This window comes from Sorex fumeus, unplaced genomic scaffold (genome assembly GCF_029834395.1).
Source record: "Sorex fumeus unplaced genomic scaffold, SorFum_2.1 ptg000063l, whole genome shotgun sequence".
Lineage (NCBI taxonomy): Eukaryota > Metazoa > Chordata > Mammalia > Eulipotyphla > Soricidae > Sorex > Sorex fumeus.
Genome location: NW_026606120.1, coordinates 77,272,910 through 77,292,979, shown reverse-complemented (window position 1 = coordinate 77,292,979; position 20,070 = coordinate 77,272,910). Strand labels below are relative to the sequence as shown.

Genomic DNA, 20,070 nt, shown 5'->3' with positions numbered 1-20,070 from the left:
GACTCGCCCTGACTTGAACCTCCCGAGAGCTTCCCAGGCCCCTTGCCAAGCCGGTTGGTGCATTAGCTCTCCCGAGCGCCACAGTTCTGGGAAGTGGCGGCTGCCGCCTCCCATTTCACTCTCATTCGGGCCGCCTGGGAGGTAGCGCGCGGGGCCTGGCCCCTGAAAGTCGGGGAGCCCGGCTCGAACCCTGTCGTGGCGTACTTGTTCTCCTGAGCTCTGGCTCCGCACGCCGTGTGAGGGGCCCTTGCTGGCGCCTGGGGGGCGGGGGGAGGAACTGCAGGTGAGAGTCATCCCTGCTTGCACATGTGGAAATACCACCAGCGTTGTGGTAGAACCTGTTGAGCCTAAATTGGCCTCTCGCGTCCCGTCAGGGCTCAGAAATAGATCATGGGAAACTGTCCTGGGTGGGGAGTGGTCATGGGCGCGGGGGAGGTGTGGGGAATGCTGCTCCTGGCCGCGCCTCCCAGAATCCCTCACAGCCGGGAAAGGGAACAAGGCCACAAGCCCAGGAGAGGACAGGACCCACGTCAGGACGCTGCAGCCTGGCCGGGGTGGTTCCTCAGCGTTGGGTGCCAGCCCGATGCTCTCCAGGGGTTCCCGAAACTTAATCCCGGGAGCGCCCTAAGCAGGGAGTCAGGTACCTGGTTTGGGGGCCTCTTTGGCTGCTGCGGATCTGGTGGTTCCCTTGTCGCTCACAAGGGGAGCGGATGACCTCAGAGGCTCGACCCTCTCCCCCACTCTCTCCGCTAATTCCTTAAGGCAGTTGTTTGGAGTTGGGCTCATCACACAGGACCCCTCTCCATCCTATGTGTGGACATGACACACAGCTTTTATTTTTTGGTGGGGAGGGGAGGGTTTGGGTCACACCGGCAATGCTCAAAGATCACTCCTGGCTAGCTCAGGGGACCCTATGAGTTGCCGGGGATCGGACCTAGGTTGGCCACATGCAAGGCCAGCTCACTCCCCGCTGTGCTAGCTATCACAGAGGCCCCCACACTTTTAATTTACTTTTGCTTCGGGTGGGAGGGGACCTCCCCAGCATTGCTCAGGGGACCCAGGGGCCCTCCAGTGACACTCAGCCTGACTGGGCCGGATGGGCCGGTGCTCCAGCCTGTCACCCAGCTGTTTTGAGGGGCTGTGTAGTGCCAGGGGTCAAACTTGGGGCCTGATATTAGACGACAAATACTGACTTGTGTTTGTGATTCCCCGGCAGTGCACAGGCCTGCTCCCCAGCTCTGGGGCTCTTTATAGCGGTGTGGGGGATGGACCCCCAGCCTCCTGCGTGCCCAGCCGCATTCTGACCTTCCGGCCTCCTCCCAGCCTTTTCGGAGTTTCCTGTTCTCCCAGACTGGTCCACCCCCCACCCTGGGTTTCTCCAGGGGCAGCGAGAGGCCCCTTTCCCTGTTCTCTGGTTTGGGCCACAGATTCTGGGCCTGGTGTCTCCATGTAATTTCTTTTTTTGTTGTTGTTGCTTTTTTGGGGTCACACCTGGTGATATATACAGGGGTTACTCCTGGCTCATGCACTCAGGAATTACTCCTGGCGGTGCTCGGGGGACCACATGGGATGCTGGGAATCGAACCCGGGTGGGTCGCGTGCTGCAAGGCAAACGCCCTACCCGCTGTGCCATCGCTCCAGCCCCTGGTGTCTCCATGTAAAGACAGCACTGCGCTGCTGTGGGTGTGGAGGAAGCCTTCGCCTTCTCTTTGGCAACAAAATTTGGTGTTTTGGGGTTTGTTCGCTTGATTTTTGTTGTTGTTGTTGTTGTTGTTGTTTTTTCGTTGCTGTTGTTTTCTGGGGCCACGCCCAACTGTGCTCCTGGCTGTGTGCTCAGGGATCACTCCTGGTGGTGCTTGGGAGTGTGTATTTGGTGCTGAGGATGTGGGGAAGGCCCGTGGTGCTGGTCGGACGTGTGCCCTCTCCGCTCTGTGCTCGGGCCCCTGCTGTGGTTTTGTTTGTTCTGGGGTTTGGCCATGTGTGAGAGGTGGTCAGGGGCCACTTCTGGCTCTGAGCTTCCAGGGCACCCTTGGCAGTGCTGAGCGAGGAGGAACTCAGGCCTCCTGCCTGCACCAGGTGTGCGTGGCCCTTTGAGCTGTCTCCCTCTGTTGAGCCCTTTCTGTCTTTCTCGGTCAGTCTTCTATGATCAAAACCTTTTTTTTTTCTTTTCTTTTTCTGTTGTGCTGGGGATTGAACCCAGATACTCCAGGATGCAAGGCATATGGCTCTCTCCCTCAGCTGTTTTCCTTCAGAGCTCTTGTTCCCCAAAGAACTGCCCAAACCTGGGGCTGGAGCAATAGCATAGCGGGCAGGGGGTTTGCCTTGCACGTGGCTGACCTGGGTTCAATTTCCAGCGTCCCATATGGTCCCCTGAGCACCACCAGGAGTAATTCCTGAGTGCATGAGCCAGGAGTAACTGCTGTGCCGGGTGTGACCCCCCCCCAAAGAAAAAAACCAACAAAGCACTGTCCAAACCTGCCCCTTGTTGTCCTTAGAGCCCTGGGCCCTGCCCCTGGCCCCTCTCTTTGGTCAGTCATCACACAGGTGGCGCGTCAGTGCCTCGTGGGCCCTCCTGGCACAGCCAGGCACTCCCTGTTCAGGCCTTTCAAGGAAGTCCAGCTGGGTGGGAAGGGAGTGCCGCTAAGGGCTGTGCTGTGCCCGTGAGCTGGACAGGGCAGCCTCTTCCAGCTGCAGCTGGGCCTGTGCGGCTCACTGTGATGGCTAGTTGCACACACACATGCTTGCATGCACATGCAGCCCTCACGCGTGCACCAGCTCATACACGGACATGTACCCATAGGCACACACACACACACACACACACATACATGCATATGCATACACGGAAGCGCCGCTGCCCAGTCAGCTACTGGCCTGGGGCTGCCACGCGGAGGGTGGACACAGGAGCAGCTGCCACGGCTTGCTTAGGCTCCACTCTCGAGGGACAGGAAGGGGCCCCAGCAGGTCTGGTGCAGGGTTCACTGATCCTTTCCCGCTGTAAGAAGCAGCTCGGGACTGGCCATCGCCCCACTTCCCGTAACCCTCTGTGAGGTCCCAGCGTGGGACGCCTCCCTTCCCTGACCTTGTTGGGGGCTCTTTGCTTGCCAGTTTTCCAGCCTGCCCTCTTGGGAGACGGCTACCCCACCTACCCACCCCTTTCAAGAAACCCACCAGGAGGCAGTCAGGAGCTTCTTCCTCTACTCCCGACACACCCAGTTCCCTGCAGGTGTGGCGTCCCCCGGGGAAGTCTCTGCCACCTGCTCTGGCAGAGGGCACAGGTCCTATGGGGGGGGGGGGTTATGTGCAAGCCCACCTGGCTCTCAGGGCTCCCAGACGCCCCACCAGACTCAGGCAGCTCAGTCACCTTCAGTCAGACTCACGGCACCTTCCATCTTGGAGGGAGCCTGGCTTTGAGCTGGTGCACCCCTGGGGTGCTGCCGTCTGCCCAGGCCCTGCAGAATTGAGATTGTCCAGTCACCCGTGCTTCCTGCGAGCCTGGGAATGAGGCTGTGCTGCGCTGCGGCCAGCGGCCAGCGGCCCCTTCGCCTGCATACCAATGGGGCTGCGGCTCTGCAGGGCCTGGTGTCCGTGTGTGTGTGTGTGGGGAGGGGGGCACCCCGGTGGGAGAGTCTGAGCCTCTCCCGAGGGCGGCCTCCCCTGCTGGAGCCGGTTCTGGCTGAGGCTGGCTTATCTGCTGGGAGCTGGGAATGCTTGTGCCCCTGCTCTCCCTTCGTTTTGCCCAGAGCCCAGTACTGCCGGGAGCTGCAGGCTGGAGCTTGTCTTCTTGGCTGTGCCGCCAGGGTGCCTGCCTGTCCCCTGGCCCGGGCAGCCCTGCTCTGAACACGGGGCCCTCCCACCTGCTTGCTGCCTGGCTGCTTCGCTGAACGGGATACCCGAGGCCGGCCGCCCGGCTTTACCCCCGCATCCTGGATTTGGGGCTCCAGAAAGGCTTCCCTGCTTTCCCAGGCCTGTGCTCCTGGTGCCGGGGCAGGACCTGGGCGGGGAGGGAAACAGTGAGGGAACGAGTGTGTGCAGACCCCACCCTCCCGGCCACATCTGGCCACTCCTGCAGCTGTGGCTCGCTCTGTGGCCGCTGAGTCGTCAGTGTGGCTGGCGGGCGGACCGCAGAGGAATGTGCCGAGCGGTGCCGGGGGAGCAGCGGCCGGTGAGAACCCAGAGGCCCTGCCCGGCCCTGGCCTGCCCACCCTCCCTCCCGGGGGTCCCATGGGCCGTGTTCCGGTGTGTGTTGGGGGGTCCTGCTCTCGGCCTTCACAGGCCTTGCCCCCGTCTAGATCTGACGCTCGTTCAGGGCTGGCTCCCGGGAGGAACCGGTCCCAAGGCTACACGGAGTGGAGGGGCCTTGCTGGGCTAGGCTGCTCGCCCCCTGCCCCTCTCCGCTCCTGATGGGGGGCAGTTGGAGGGGCCGAGGGGGGCTCCTATGGGGGTTCTTCCTTTGCAGGCTCTGTGGCATCTCTGGGCGGGAGCAAGGAGAGTGAGGGCTTTCTTTGGAGAGAGACATGGAAAAGACGCACGATGGGTTGGCCCTCCTCACGCACTTCCTCCTTCCCAGGCTGAGGCCGGCCCGCCTTCCCCTTCCTGCCTGCTGCTGGAGGCTTTGTGGCCTGTGGGCTGGGCTTGGGACTCCCTGCTGGCCTGGTGTTTGCTCAGTTTCCCTGGTGACCACCGGGCAGTGATGGGGGTGACATTTAGTGACCGGAGGACAGGGTACAGGGATCTAGAGGTCCGGACCCAGCCTTCCCAGGAGCCCATTAGAAGCTTTCACCCTGGCCCGAGGCCCCGATGCCTGTTGTCCCATACGGGAGGGGGAGAACAAGGGGGACCCGGACCCAGGCTCTGGTACCCGGCCTCCTCCTCTGCCCTGCACCCTGTCTCCAGCGGCTGTCCCTGGGCCAGAGTCCCGAGAGCCCTGCCCAGCTCCAGACTCGCCCCCCCTCACCCTTCTTCCTGTCTGATTCCCTTTCCTTTCCTGTCTCCTCCTCCCACCTCCCCCCTGCGCCTGCACACCCATTCTCCTTCCCCTCCCCCTGGGCACAGCTGCTGTTTGGCTCACTCTATATATAGCGGCATTTTCAGGGTAATTACAATAAAACTGTTGAAAGGAGATAATCCAGCGAAGGAAGCTAGTCTGACTCCCAGCCCCCTCCCGGCCCTGTTGGGGCGGCCCTGTTCCCTCTTTCCCTGGTGCCCTCTGCTCCTGTCCCGTCTCCTCACTACCACCACCCCCTGCTCCTCCCCCCCACTCCTGTTGTCGCTCTTCCCACTGCCCGGCTGGGTATGGAGCAGAAAAAAGTAAGGAGAGCCGCGGAGAGTGGCAGGGCCCCACAGACCTGGGTCTCCCGAGCCCCTGCAGCTGGCCCTGGCGCCACCTTGTCTGGGATGGTGGGTTGAGAGGTGGACAGGGGGACGTGGCGAGGCGCACGGGACTCAGAGTCTCCTCCCACCCTGCGATCACCTGGCTGTGTGTTTGGAATCAAGATACTCCTCTGTGATTGTTGTTCGGTGGGGAGCCACACCTGGGGATGCTCAGTGCTGACTCCTGGCTCTGTGCTCAGGGATGGCATCTGGCAGGGATTGGGGGACCATGGAGGGCGCGGGGGATGGAAGCTGGGCCAGTCGTGTGCAAGGCAAGTGCCCCCTACCTGCTGGCCTGCCGCTGCGGTCCCTTGGGGCTCAGTTCCTTAAGGCAGACGCAGCCTCCATGGCCCGCGGGACTTCCCCTCTCTGCGGGTCCGGCTGCCATGTTGCTTCCTGGGTGTCCTCGCGGGCTCAGGGATGGAGCCCACTCACCCCTGCCCGTCCCTTCTCCCCACTCACGCCCTCCTGTCTCTTCTCTCCGCAGTGGAGGTGAAGCCGGTGCTGCCGGGGGCCATGCCCAGCTCCATGGGGGGCGGGGGCGGAGGCAGCCCCAGCCCCGTGGAGCTGCGGGGGGCGCTGGCAGGTCCCGTGGACCCCGCGCTGCGGGAGCAGCAACTGCAGCAAGAGCTGCTGGCCCTGAAGCAGCAGCAGCAGCTGCAGAAGCAGCTCCTGTTCGCCGAGTTCCAGAAACAGCACGACCACCTGACCCGGCAGCATGAGGTCCAGCTCCAGAAGCACCTCAAGGTGAACGAGGGGGCGCGGGCTGGGTGGGCCGCCCCGACCTCCGCCCCCCGCCCCCGCCCAGACCCGGCTCACCCTGCGCCCCGCGCCCCCGCAGCAGCAGCAGGAGATGCTGGCCGCCAAGAGGCAGCAGGAGCTGGAGCAGCAGCGGCAGCGGGAGCAGCAGCGGCAGGAGGAGCTGGAGAAGCAGCGGCTGGAGCAGCAGCTGCTCATCCTGCGGAACAAGGAGAAGAGCAAAGAGAGTACGCCGGGGAGGCGGGGGTCTCATAGACACACGCACACACACTCTCACTTACACACGCACACACTCAGACACTCAGACACACAGCAAGGAGAAGAGCAGTGAGAGTACGCCAGGAAGGTGGGGGTCTCACGGACACACACATTCACACACACTCACACTCAGACACAGAGGGAGAAAAGCAAAGAGCATGGCAGGGGGTTCTGGGCTGGAGGTGTCCCATCCACACCCACATAGACACACAACAAGGAGAAAAGCAGAGAGTAAGGGGCGGGGGGGGTCCGGACTGGAGCGTCCCCGCACACTGACACGGACAGGCATGTGCGCATGCACAGATGCACAAAACTAGAAGAAAGGCCAAGAGAGTAGGTGGGGGTGTTCTGAGCCAAGAACAGAGACACAGACACATACGCTCACACACGCACACTTGTGTACACATATGTATATATACATACACACAGACACACGTGATGGGGTCCTACCCTCAGGCGCCTGCACCCACATATACACAGACACACACGCATGACACATACACACACCTGTGCATGCCCCCCTCGTGCTGGGGTCCTGCCCTCAGGCACCCGGTCAGCCGTGCCCTGTCCTGTAGGCGCCATCGCCAGCACTGAGGTGAAGCTGCGGCTGCAGGAATTCCTCCTGTCCAAGTCAAAGGAGCCCACGCCAGGCGGCCTCAACCATTCCCTCCCACAGCACCCCAAATGCTGGTAATGGCCCGGGGCAGGCAGGGGTGGCACAGTGCCCTGGCTGCGGGGTGGGGGGTACAATCTCCTCTGAAGTGAGACCCCCACCTCAGCCTCTCCCCATCCCCGCCCCCTGCCCTGCCCTCAATGCAGGTCATCATCTGGCACTGTTCCCATCCCCACTGTCTTTCCACAGGGGAGCCCACCATGCTTCTTTGGACCAGAGTTCCCCTCCCCAGAGCGGCCCCCCAGGGACGCCTCCCTCCTACAAACTGCCTTTGCTCGGGCCCTATGACAGCCGGGACGACTTCCCCCTCCGCAAGACAGGTGAGAGCAGCCGCCCCGTCCTGTCCCGTCCCGTCCCAGCCCATCCCATCGGCTCCTGGGCTGTGCCCTGTGGGCCCCGGAGCGCTGAGCCTGGCGCCTTCTCTCCCTGCAGCCTCTGAACCCAACCTGAAGGTGCGTTCGAGGCTAAAGCAGAAGGTGGCGGAGCGGCGGAGCAGTCCCCTCCTGCGCCGCAAGGACGGCACGGTCATCAGCACCTTCAAGAAGAGAGCCGTGGAGATCGCCGGGGCCGGGCCCGGGGGTGAGGGCCCCCCGGCAGTGCCCGCCCTGGCCCGGGCGCGGGGTGGCTGCACGCCGGCCCCCGTGACGGCCCTTTCTCCCGCAGTGACCTCTGTGTGCAGCAGCGCCCCCGGCTCTGGCCCCAGCTCCCCCAACAGCTCGCACAGCACCATAGCCGAGAACGGCTTTACCGGCTCCGTCCCCAACATCCCTACCGAGGTACAGCCCAGAGAGGGGCCAGGAGCCACTCCCCTGCCCCCGGAAGGAGGGGGAGGTGGTCCTTTCTGGGGTGTGGCCCCGAGAGTAAGACCCAGCAAGAACCCCTTCTGCCTGCATGGAAAACCCCCGAGGGCCGTGGCCCGGGAGTGGGCTTTGGTGCTCGGCCTCTGCGCCCGCAGGCACCTCCACGGCTGTGGTGTGGGGGGGGGCACTGTTCAGAGTCCTTGGCTTTGTCCCCCCCCTTGCTCACTCTCATGCTTGTCTCTCCCCACTGCTCCCCAGATGCTCCCCCAGCACCGGGCCCTCCCTCTGGACAGCTCCCCCAACCAGTTCAGCCTCTACACGTCCCCCTCTCTGCCCAACATCTCCCTAGGGCTGCAGGCCACGGTCACCGTCACCAACTCGCACCTCGCTGTAAGTACACAGCCGCGCTCCCCCTACCCCGTTATCCCCCTCCCCCACCCAGCCGGGGTCTGCTGCTCTCTGAGACCAGGGTGGGCCCAGGGGAGATGAGGGGTGCAGGCCAGGCAGCAGCATGAGCCTGTCCTCTGTGTCCCCCCACCCCAGGCCTCCCCAAAGCTGTCCACGCAGCAGGAGGCCGAGAGGCAGGCCCTCCAGTCCCTGCGGCAGGGCGGCGCACTGACCGGCAAGTTCCTGAGCACCTCGTCCATCCCCGGCTGCCTGCTGGGCGTGGCGCTGGAGGGCGACCCGGGCCCCCATGGGCACGCCTCCTTGCTGCAGCACGTGCTGCTCCTGGAGCAGGCCCGGCAGCAGAGCACCCTCATAGCCGGTGAGTGGGCAGACTCCCCGGCGGGCACCCCCGCCCCCAGCTCCATGCCAGCAGCCTCCGGTCTCCAGCACCCAAGGCTCTGCTCCTGAGGGGGTCTGCCATCCCAGTCCCCTGTTAGGTCTTTGACATCTGGTGTGTATTTCACACTGTGAGCCCATCCCCATTGTGGGCGGGGGAGGGGGCTGTCTGATCCCAGTGCTCAGGAGTCCTGTGTGGGCTGGAGCTTCTGGAATAGAGCAGCTCGGCTCTGGAGGCCAGACCCAAGGAGCCCGTCACATCGGAAGAGGTTCTGTCTATAAGACACTGTTGGCTTGGGGCCAGAGCCACAGTCCAGCAGAGAGGGTAGTTGCCTTGAGCGGGGCTGATCTGAGTTAGATCCCCAGCATTCCATATGGTCCCATGAGCACCGCCAGGAATAATCCCTGAGTGCAAAGTCAGGAGTGACCCCTGAGCATCACCGGGTGTGAGCCAAAAAGCCCCCCCCCCCTAAAAAAAAGACACGATTGACTCAAAGGCTGGAGCTCTGCATGTGGGAGACTGTGGTTCAGTCCCTGGCCCAGCGTAGCCCCCTGAGCGTGAGCCCTGATCAACTCCAAGTATGGTTCTCTTCCCCTCCCGTAACTCCATAAAAGTGGAACACTTGGTTCTGGCCTGTGGCATCAGGGATTTTCTAAGCACTTGGAGAACTAGTCATTCATGTGTAGGACCCAAGACTGTACCATCAAAAGTGAATCAAAGGGAAAGAATGGTGAATCTTGGGTCTGGAACGATAGTACAGGGATTAGGGCACTTGCCTTGCACATTGCCGACCCAGATTCAATCCCCAGCATCCCATATGGTCCCCTGAGCCCCACCAGATATAATTCCTTAGCACAGAGCCAGGAGTAACCAACCCCTGAGCATTGCTGGATGTGGCTCTCCAATAAAGAATGGTGAATCCTGGTAGGCTTGCTGGAGGAGTTATATTTGAGTTATATATGAGACTGCTCTGGGGGCTGGAGTGATAGCACAGTGGGTAGGGCGTTTGCCTTGCGCGCGGCCAACCCGGGTTCAATTCCCAGCATCCCATATGGTCCCCTGAGCACTGCCAGTAGTAATTCCTGAGTGCAAAGCCAGGAGTAACCGCTGTGCGTCGCCGGGTGTGACCCAAAGAGAGAGAGAGAGAGAGAGAGAGAGAGAAGAGAGAGAGAGAGAGAGAAACTGCTCCATTGTGAGGAGGAAGGAGAATGGAGCTCAGTGTGGGGATAGCCTGTCCCAGGCCCCTCCAGGATTTTTCCTGGGTAGACAGGAAGAGGTTTTCCAGGCAGAGGAAAGTCAGAACGGGCAGGGAGGCAAGGGGACGCCTGGTACCCTGGTAGCAATGCTGACTCCTGCCCCCCCCAACCCCCATCACACAGTGCCGCTCCACGGGCAGTCCCCACTGGTGACGGGTGAACGCTTGGCCACCAGCATGCGGACGGTGGGCAAGCTCCCCCGGCACCGGCCCCTGAGCCGCACGCAGTCCTCGCCGCTCCCTCAGAGCCCCCAGGCCCTGCAGCAGCTGGTCATGCAGCAGCAGCACCAACAGTTCCTGGAGAAGCAGAAGCAGCAGCAGCTGCAGCTGGGCAAGGTGAGTGGGGCGAGTCCGCTGCGGGCCCCCAAGGTTGGGCGCAGAGGGCTGGCCGTGCTCTCAGGAGCTGTGCGGGAGAGGAGGGGAAGGAGGGGTAGATTTCCCCCGCTCCCCCTGCAGCCAGATGGCCCTTGACCTGGCCACTGAGGGGCCCCCTCTGCTTGGCCCCCAGATCCTCACCAAAACCGGGGAGCTGTCCCGGCAGCCCACCACCCACCCCGAGGAGACTGAGGAGGAGCTAACGGAGCAGCAGGAGGCCTTGCTCGGGGAGGGAGCCCTGACGATCCCCCGGGAGGGCTCCACGGAGAGCGAGAGCACACAGGAAGACCTGGAGGAGGAGGAGGAGGAGGAAGAGGAGGAGGAAGACTGCATTCAGGTCAAGGATGAGGGCGAAAGTGGCGCCGAGGAGGGTCCTGACCTGGAGTCCAGTACTGCGTACAAAAAGGTACGCAGGGGACTAGGGTGATAGTACTCTAGAGGGTTGAGCGTTTGCCTTGCACACAGCCAACCTGGGTTTGGTCCCCGGCAGCCCATATGGTCCCCGAGCACCACCAGGAATAATTTCCGAGTGCAGGGCCAGGAGTAACCCCTGAGCATCGCTGGGTGTGACCCAAAAACAAAACAAAGGTGCCCAGGGGGCTGGAGTGATAGTAAAGTGGGTAGGGAACTTGCTTTGCTCTCAGCCGACCTGGGTTTGGTCCCTAGCAGCCCATATGGTCCCCTGAGCACTGCCAGGAATAATTCCTGAGTGCAGAGGCAGGAGTAATTCCTGAGCATCGCTGGGTGTGCCCCCAAAAGCTACCCAGGGGGCTGGAGCGATAGTACAACAAGGAGGGCATTTGTCTTGCGCTCAGCTGCCCTGGGTTCGGTTCCTGGCATCCCATATGGTCCCCTGAGCACCGCCAGGAGTAATTCCTGAGTGCAGAGGAGTAATCCATTAGCACCTGAGCATCACTGGGTGGACGGCCAAAAATAACGTTCCCAGGCTGGGAAGATGGGGTCACAGGGCAGGAGACTTTGCCGGCTGGAGACCCGTTTCTGCTCCCAGCACTGCATGGTCTCCTGAGCACCATGCAGGGAGTCACCCCTCTCTCCTCCTTTCCTGCCCCTCTGGCCTGGTCCTCCCCGAGTTCTGCAGCCCAGACTGTGCTGGGAAGGCCCTGGAGAGAGCAGAGGGGAGCAGGAAGGAGGCGAGGGGCCCCATCTGCCGGCCCCTCCCTGCGTCTCTGACTGCCCCCGCCTGTCTGCTGATGCGTGTCCACGTGGCCCGTGTGGATGTGCGTCTGTGCCTGCGCAGGGCCGGCAGTGCGTCGCGGCTGTGCGTGCATGGGCGCGTGTACACACACGCCCCTGCTGTTACTACAGTCTGCCCTGCCGCTGTGCATCCATTCATTGCGGACACAGCCCTGGGGCCTGACTCATTCCACCCCCTCCCACGCCCCCATCCCTCCCAGCCGCTTCCCTCCTTGCTACTCGGCTGCTGCTGCTGCGGTGACTCATCACGTCCCCCCTTTCCCTCCCCATCGCCTTGGAGATGGAGCCCGCAGGGCTGCAGAGCCGCAGGTCCCTGGAGGGAGGAGATGCAGGGAGGGCCCCCTCCCCCCACCCCCCGGCTTCCGTCGGGGCTCAGCCTCACGTGTGCTCTGTCCCTCGTCCCAGCTCTTCTCAGATGCCCAGCAGCTGCAGCCCCTACAGGTGTACCAGGCACCCCTCAGCCTGGCCACTGTACCCCACCAGGCCTTGGGCCGCACCCAGTCCTCCCCTGCTGCCCCCGGGGGCATGAAGAGCCCCGCAGACCAGCCCACCAAACACCTCTTCACTACAGGTGCGTTGTGTTGGTGCCTCTGGCTCTCCTCCTTCTGGTGATGGGGGGGTGGGGGCGGGCAGCACCAAAAGGAAACAGACTATGTCGAGGCTGGGGGCTGGAGTGATAGTCCGACAGGCAGGGCATTTACCTGGCATGTGGCCCACCTGATTTGATCCTGAGCATCCCATGTGGTCCTCCAAGCACCACAGGAGTAGTTTCTGAGGGCAGAGTCAAGAATAACCCCTGAGCATCATAGGGTGTCGCCACCCCCTTCCCCCCCCCCCAAAAAAAAAAGATAACACTTCATACCTCCCTGCACCCACAGCCATCCCTGAAACAGAGCTTCATGGTCCTGGGGGAGGGGGTTAGCTGGGGGGTGTAGCCATGTATTTCTCAGGGTCCCCCACTGAGAGTGCACTGGCTTTTGCACCATCAGCACACACAAAGCCTGGGTGGAATCTCCCCCGTCCCCACCCCTTCTCAGTGGGGTCCTGCCCTTCTCACTGCCCCTCCTTTTCCCTCTGAGGTCTCTGGGCTGCAGAGACAATGCTAGGGTGAAAGTGCTTGCCCTGTACACATATCCAACTCTGAAATGATCCCCGGCACTGCACGGGGTCCCCCAGCACTTCCGGAGGGATCCTTTGAGCACAGAGTAACCTCTGAGCACCTCTGGGTATAGCCCCGAAACAATTGCAAAAACAAAAATATAATTTAGAACAGAGACTTCAGTTCTTCCTTCCCACAGTGTGTTCACTGTACCGACTTGGGGGGGGTGCACAGCGACCTGAGATATAACCCCCTTACTCGTGGGCAGTCGGGGGTGGGGGTGTAGCACAAAAGGGCAGGGATAGGGCATGGGGGCCAGGAGCGGGTGCAGGCCCGAGGTGCAGGGAGATGGGCAGCAGAGGAGGCAGGAAGACGGGTCGGGGGGTCGGAGGGGCCGGGCTGACGGGGGTCTCGGCCGTGCAGGTGTGGTCTACGACACGTTCATGCTGAAACACCAGTGCATGTGTGGGAACACACATGTGCACCCCGAGCACGCCGGCCGCATACAGAGCATCTGGTCGCGGCTGCAGGAGACGGGCCTGCTCAGCAAGTGTGAGGTGAGGATGTTCCTGACCAGGCCTGCTAGCCTCCCCCCTTTGTCTCTGAGCCTCCCCTTCCTGCCCCGCCTCCCAGCCCCTCCCAGTTCCTCCGGGTTGCTGAGTGCGGGTGGGGTGGAGTGGGTGTCCTGGGTGGGCGGCCTGTTCTCTTGAAATCCTGGAACTCTCCCAGCACTGGAAAATGCCTCTGTGGTGCCCCAACCCTGAGCCGGAGAGGGTCTGGGTGCTGGGCAGAGCTGGGCCGGTGGGCAGCTCCCTCACCGGCTTCTCTTGGCAGCGGATCCGGGGGCGCAAAGCCACGCTGGACGAGATCCAGACGGTGCACTCGGAGTACCACACCCTGCTCTATGGGACCAGCCCCCTTAACCGACAGAAGCTGGACAGCAAGAAGCTGCTCGGTGAGCTGGGGGGGTGGGGGGGCAGCCAGGGCCTGCCCCAACAGGAGGTCAGTGCCATGCAGAGGTAGCCTGCTTTTGCAGCACACACCTGCAGGGGGTGCCATGCACACAGAGTTGGATTTTAATCTGTGTGATGGGGTTGGCTGGGGCGAGGGGGACACTGCAAGAGGAACAAAGTGGGTGGGTCTGGCTCAGAGATGAGCCCCTACTTTGGGTTGGGTTATTTTTTAATTTTTTTTTTGTGGGGGGGGCACTTCCAGCAGTGCTCAGGGGTTACTCCTGGTTCTGCACTCAGAAATTATTCCTGGCAGTGCTTGCTTGGGGGAACCATATGGGGTGCCAGGGATCGAACCCAGATGGGCTGCGTGTGAGGCGCACACCCTACATAGGCTCCTGCTTCGTGACCGCCCATGCCCCCCTCCTCCTGCCGGCTGCTCTGGCGGTCCAGTGTTCCCTGGCATGGGACAGAGAGCTGTCAGCTGGCACGGGCTACAGGAGCCTGCCCCGTGCTCGAGCTGGCCTCGCTGCCCTCTGCAGACCCCAAGCTGCAGCCCTCGCACTTGAGGCCCTGTCCAGAGCGGGTCTGTCTCTTCTCCCACAGGCCCCATCAGCCAGAAGATGTACGCCATGCTGCCTTGTGGGGGTATTGGGGTGAGTAGAACTCCCCACCGATCCAGCTCCTGACCCCTGTCCCGGGCCAGGAGACACCCTGAAGCCTGCTCTCTCTGCCCCCACAGGTAGATAGTGACACGGTGTGGAACGAGATGCACTCCTCCAGTGCCGTGCGCATGGCGGTGGGCTGCCTGGTGGAGCTGGCCTTCAAGGTGGCGGCCGGAGAGCTCAAGGTGAGAGTGTGTTGGGGTCATCAGTACCAGTCAAGTCGGGTCCGGTGTTCTCAGGAGCCCTGGGCAGCCCCTGGGGAGAGCAGCCTTGGCCTCCTCAGCAGTTAAGACCTTGGGGCCTGATCAGTAGTTTAGCGGGAGGGCATTTGTCTTGCACACGACTGACCCAGGTTCGATCCCCGGAACCCCCTGTGGTCTCCTGAGCACTGCCAGGAGTGATTCCTGAGCATCTCTGGGTGAGGCCATCAAACAAACAAAAAGTAACCAAAAAAAAAAAAAAAAAGGTAAGGCACAACAGTGAGTTGGAGGTCACAGCTCCAGGGGCACCTGGGGGTGAGAGGTACAGAGAGACCCACGTGGCTGAAGAGATAGTAAAGCAGGAGGGTGCTTGCCTTGCACACAGCCAGCCTGGGTTCAGTTTGGTCCCCCAACCCCTCCAGGATTGATCCCTGAGCAGAGAGCCAGGAGTAAGTCCTGAGCATCTCGGGGTGTGACCCAAAAAACAAACAAGAAGCAGGTTCTATCGCAGGAGCACCATCTGAACAGGAGCCCTGAGAAATGCTGAGTGTGATTCCCCATCCCTCCAACCCCACCAAAGGACCAACCATGAGGCTCCAATGCCTGGTGGTCTGGAGGACCCCTAGGCCAGTGTGTTCCTGCCCAGGGGTGCTGCGTTCTCTTCCCCACCCTTGCCCTCCTCTCTGCCCCTCACTGCTGTCCCCCTGTCTGCTCTCAGAATGGATTTGCCATCATCCGACCCCCAGGACACCACGCCGAGGAGTCCACAGCCATGTGAGTGCCCCCCACGGCCCCTCTGCCACCCCCACCCCGCCCTCTCTGCCCCTGCCTGCACCGTTGAAGCTGAATCCCACCTTCTCTCCCTTTTCACCCCCCTCCCCCCCGCAGGGGATTCTGCTTCTTTAACTCTGTAGCCATCACAACCAAACTCTTGCAGCAGAAGCTGAACGTGGGCAAGGTTCTCATTGTGGACTGGGTAAGCAGCGGGTCGGTCTCCTCCCTTGCCTCCCCTCCAGACAGCCCCCCTCTACCTCAGGCACTGCTGGAGCTGGGCCTGATGACTCAACTGTCCATCCTCCCTCCAGCCCACTGGCTCTCTGCCCTCCCTAGTGGACTCAGAAAAGGTCTTAGTTCCTGGTCTGTCTGGGCCCCCTCCTTGCAGCCTCAGGCTGTTGAGGGGCTCCCCCGATTCGAAAAGTGGCACCTTTTTTCACTTGGGGGCTCACCCTGTGCCAAGACCCTATTTATCCCTGACACCTGGTGGTACCATTCTTCTTTTTTTTTCTTTTTTTTTTTTTTTTCCTTTTTGGGTCATACCCAGTGATGCTCAGGGGTTACTTGTTGCTCTGCACTCAGGAATTGCTCTTGGTGGTGCTTGGACCATATGGGATGCCAGGGATTGAACCTGGGTCAGCTACGTGCAAGGCAAACGCCCTCCCCGCTGTACTATCACTTCAGCCCCACCTGGTGCCATTCTTGCCACTTCTTTTTTGCGGGGGATCGGAGAAGGGCGGGGGGGCTACACCTGGCAGTGCTCAGAGCTGACTCCTGGCTCTGCACTGAAGAATCACTCCTGGTGAGCTCAGGAACCTCTGGGTACATGGGATCAGACCCGGGTCTGCCATGTGCAAGGCCAAGTACCTTACCTGCCATACCTGCCTTACCTGCTCTGGTCCCGTAATGCTGCCTCTTGAGGAGAATGAATTCCTCCTTTTATAAATGGGCCGCTAGGCTTTTGGGGGTTTGCTTTGCTTGGGATGTTGGTCCTGGGGTTCACATCAGACCTTTTGGCTCCAGCACATCTGCTCTGTCAGCAGAGAGAGGGGTCCCCATTCCCTGGGAGCTGAGGGAGTAGCCTGGAGCTGTTTGCAAAACTAAAATCTCTCTGAAGCCCAGCTTTGGTTTAAAAGTCCATCGAGGGGGCTTTGCACTCCTGGGCTCAATTCCTAGTACCATATGATACCAGGAGTGACCCCCAAGCTGGCGGTCAGGAGTAGCTTCCCCCACACCCCTGCCCATTTCTTTGTTTTTTTCCATGTAGGCCAGGGAGAGGCCCAGGGCTGGAGCGTAGATGTTGCATGCTGAACCTTCAGGTCCCATCCTAGCTCTGCATGGTGTCCTGAGCCCCCACACCCCCAAGGAATAAAATTCCATTTGTTTGTTGGATTCCTTAGAACATAATGTTCTTAGTTCCTGTCCGGGCCATTGCCCCCTCAGCTGGAGTTGGGCGGCGCTCTGCAGGGAGGTTTGCGGCTTGGCCTCCGTCTGCCTCAGGGTCTCCCTTGTCACCCTCCCTGTTCCGGGCCACAGGCCTTGGTCAGAACGGCTGGAGGTGACAAGCTTGCCTGTGGCTGCGCCCACAGAGCCCTCCACAGGGTGGGGCGGGGGGGGGGAGGGAGATTTGCCCCTCCGGGCCGGTGCTGGACCCCTCATCCTGAACCATCGCCATCTCCCCGCAGGACATTCACCATGGCAACGGCACACAGCAGGCCTTCTACAATGACCCCTCCGTGCTCTACATCTCCCTGCATCGCTATGACAACGGGAACTTCTTTCCAGGCTCTGGGGCTCCCGAAGAGGTACAGCTCCTGGGCTGTCGGGGGGCCCCTGTGGGAGGGAGCAGAACGGGACCCTGGCAGGGAGTCCATAGTGGTGCTACTTCCTGGGGAGTCGGGGCTCCTGGGGGAGGACCACGCCGGCTAACTGCCCCTCCCTGCAGAGCAGAGGTCAGTGGAGTGAGGGCTGGAGGTGGGCTGAGTGAGGGCTGGTGGGGGCAGTGTTGGGGGTCCCCAGGCAGTGAGAATAACCCCTCCCCCCACCCTGGTGCCAGGTTGGCGGAGGGCCGGGCATGGGGTACAATGTGAACGTGGCATGGACGGGAGGTGTGGACCCCCCCATCGGAGACGTGGAGTACCTAACGGCCTTCAGGTGAAGGGCCCCCCCACTCCCCCTGGGCCCCTCCGCGGGAGGGCTAGAAGGCGCTCAGTGGGATCTGGGCGGAAGGGCTTGCGGGGTGGAGCGCGGTGGGGCGGCTGGTGCCGCACAGCGGGGTCAGCTTGGGCGCCTCCTTGCAGGACAGTGGTGATGCCCATTGCCCACGAGTTCTCACCGGACGTCGTCCTGGTCTCTGCTGGGTTTGACGCTGTCGAGGGACACCTGTCTCCGTTGGGTGGCTACTCGGTCACCGCCAGATGTAAGCCCGGATGGAGAGCAGCGAGGAGGAGCGGGTGGAGGCGTGGCGTGGAAAGACCCCGCCTGGTGCGAAGGCTTGGGGGAGAGTTGGAGGCACCGTCCTGGCTGTGCCCCCTCTGCCGCCTCCCGCTCTGGGCTTTGAGGGGCAGCCGGCTGGGATGGGCTGGCAGGGGCTGTGCCTCCTGGCAGCCCCTGGTGCAGTGTGCGGCCCCACATGCTTCAGCCGCGTTCCTCAGTAGACACAGTCGAACTCCTTTGGGCCAATTCTTCTGTCCTTTTAGTTTTTGGTTTGGGTTTTCTTTTTTTTGGGGGGGGGGCGGGTGGGTGGCAGGGGCCACACCCAGTGGTGCTCAGGAGACCATTTGTAGTGCCAGGGATGTGACTGTGGTGAGCCACGCAAGGCAGACACCGTAACCCCTGTTCTGTCTCTTGGCTCTGTTCCAGCCCAGCATGACAGGAGTGCTTGGCCCATTGACATGTGCGCAATAAGTCCCCCATTTCGGGCTCTTGGTGGCAGCACTTCTGTCTGCTATGCATGAGCATGGCCCTGGGTTCCACACATCCCCCATAGCCCCTGACTACCCACCTCCCCCACCTTGCCAGGTCCAGCCCCTCTGAAGATAAAACCAAATCTGCCATTTTCCTCAGCTGCTCACATTTCTTCCAATCTCTCTTCTTTTGGGTTTCGGGGCCACACCCAGCAGTGCTCGGGGGACCGTGCAGTGCTGGGGACTGATTCTGGGAATCCTGCAGGCAGAGTCTGAGCTCCAGCCCCTAGATATTTTGTCTTGGTTTGGGGGGCCACACCTGACAGTCACTTCTGGCCCTGCACTCAGGAATCAATCCTGGCGGTGCTCAAGGGACCATATGGGATGCCCGGGTTAGCCACGCGTAAAACAAGCGTCTTTGCTATACTATCTTTCAGTCCGCGTGATCTTTTTTAACCCTTCCTTCTTCCTCCCTTTTCATGTCCCCAAAGGTTTTGGTCACTTGACCAGGCAGCTGATGACGCTGGCAGGGGGCCGGGTGGTGCTGGCTCTGGAGGGAGGCCACGATCTGACCGCCATCTGTGACGCCTCTGAGGCCTGCGTCTCGGCTCTGCTGAGTGTGGAGGTGAGGGGCTCAGGCAGGGCGGGTGGGGGGCCCTTCCCGGAGCGACATGGCCGCAGGCTGTGGGGGTCCCGTAGATGCTGAGGGTCACCAGCCACCTGGGAAGGGCTTTCTGCTTCCTGGGCTTTCCCCAGGCTTTTTCCAGGCTTTCTTGCCCCCCCATCACGAGAGGTGGATGGGGGTGCCTGGAGGGTGTGCCTCGCCATTCCCGCCCGCCTGCAGCTGCCCCCTTCCCTTCCAGCTCCCGCCCTTGGACGAGGCAGTCCTGCAGCAGAAGCCTAATGTCAACGCGGTGGCCACGCTCGAGAAAGTCATTGAGATCCAGAGTGCGTGGGGGACAGCTGGCCATGGTGGGGGGTGAGGGTGCCCCCCACCTTGACCCCGTGGGGTGCCTCCCTGCCTGACCCCCGGCCCGCCCCATCCTGCAGGCAAACACTGGAGCTGTGTGCAGAGGTTCGCTGCCGGCCTAGGTCGATCCCTGCGCGAGGCCCAGGCCGGGGAGACGGAGGAGGCCGAGACTGTGAGTGCCATGGCCTTGCTGTCGGTGGGGGCCGAGCAGGCCCAGGCGGCGGCAGCGCGGGAACACAGCCCCAGGTAAGGGCCCAGGCCCCGCCCCCGCCCCCCTGCTGACTGTCCAGCGCCCCCCCCTCTGGCTCACACTTGCCCCCCTGTCCTTGTCCCCGCAGGCCAGCAGAGGAGCCCATGGAGCAGGAACCGGCCCCGTGACGCTCCCGCCCATCACTCTGGGCTTCATCATTGTGATTTTGTTTATTTTTTCTATTAAAAACAAAAAGTCACACATTCAACAAGTGTGCTGTGTGGGTCTCTCAGCCCTCCTCCTCCTGCTCAGCCGCCTCAGGCCACCCCCCCCCCCCCCACACACACACACATCAGCCCTAGAAGCTGGCTCCCTGGAGGATGGCAGGGTGCCCTTCCTGCCTCTGTGGGGAACCCCATGTCCACTTTCCTGACCCTACCCTGGTCCTTGAAGCCTGGGTCAGTTCCAGGTGGGCATGGGGCCCAGACGGTGCCTTCCCGTTCAGGGTTGTCCCTGAGTGAGGAGGTTTGGTTTGATCTGCTGTCTTGGGGGTGGGGGGGAGAAATGCCTTAATTTCACCCTCCTCCCCCCTCCAGCCTTGGGGAGGGCCTGAGGGTCTCTCCACAGCTGAGTTGCCGAGGGGGCACCCACCCTTGGTGTCCACCCTTTGCTCTTCAGTTGCCCTCTCACTGCGCTCCTGACTTCCTCCTCTCCTGGGGGCAGGCACCGGGGAGCCCCAGGCTGTGGCCAGAGGCTAGGGGCAGGGCTCTGAGGCCTGTTTTCCTCCCTGGGGCTGGAGCCCAGAGGGGGCCCCCCAAAGTAGC

General features: G+C 61.9%; 1 protein-coding gene across 3 annotated transcripts in view; it reads left to right on the top strand.

Moving 5' to 3' along the window:
- The window catches only part of HDAC5 (histone deacetylase 5), a 38,766-nt gene extending 19,249 nt beyond the window's left edge, over positions 1-19,517 (top strand). For 2 of the 3 annotated variants that reach the window (XM_056126608.1, XM_056126607.1), the window contains exons 4-27: positions 5,861-6,120; positions 6,215-6,359; positions 6,966-7,080; positions 7,253-7,383; positions 7,496-7,642; positions 7,727-7,839; positions 8,122-8,253; positions 8,407-8,629; positions 10,027-10,238; positions 10,411-10,683; positions 11,898-12,063; positions 13,015-13,148; positions 13,426-13,546; positions 14,148-14,197; positions 14,284-14,391; positions 15,125-15,180; positions 15,295-15,382; positions 16,866-16,985; positions 17,237-17,334; positions 17,481-17,599; positions 18,578-18,711; positions 18,950-19,034; positions 19,137-19,302; positions 19,395-19,517. In XM_056126608.1, the coding sequence (XP_055982583.1) occupies positions 5,861-6,120; positions 6,215-6,359; positions 6,966-7,080; positions 7,253-7,383; positions 7,496-7,642; positions 7,727-7,839; positions 8,122-8,253; positions 8,407-8,629; positions 10,027-10,238; positions 10,411-10,683; positions 11,898-12,063; positions 13,015-13,148; positions 13,426-13,546; positions 14,148-14,197; positions 14,284-14,391; positions 15,125-15,180; positions 15,295-15,382; positions 16,866-16,985; positions 17,237-17,334; positions 17,481-17,599; positions 18,578-18,711; positions 18,950-19,034; positions 19,137-19,302; positions 19,395-19,434 (3,236 nt within the window). In that variant the 3' untranslated portion in view covers positions 19,435-19,517. Of the gene's footprint in view, positions 1-5,860; positions 6,121-6,214; positions 6,360-6,965; positions 7,081-7,252; positions 7,384-7,495; positions 7,643-7,726; positions 7,840-8,121; positions 8,254-8,406; positions 8,630-10,026; positions 10,239-10,410; positions 10,684-11,897; positions 12,064-13,014; positions 13,149-13,425; positions 13,547-14,147; positions 14,198-14,283; positions 14,392-15,124; positions 15,181-15,294; positions 15,383-16,865; positions 16,986-17,236; positions 17,335-17,480; positions 17,600-18,577; positions 18,712-18,949; positions 19,035-19,136; positions 19,307-19,394 lie in introns of those variants that run through there. The other variant, XM_056126606.1, reaches the window with a different exon arrangement.
- Positions 19,518-20,070: the final 553 nt, after the last annotated feature.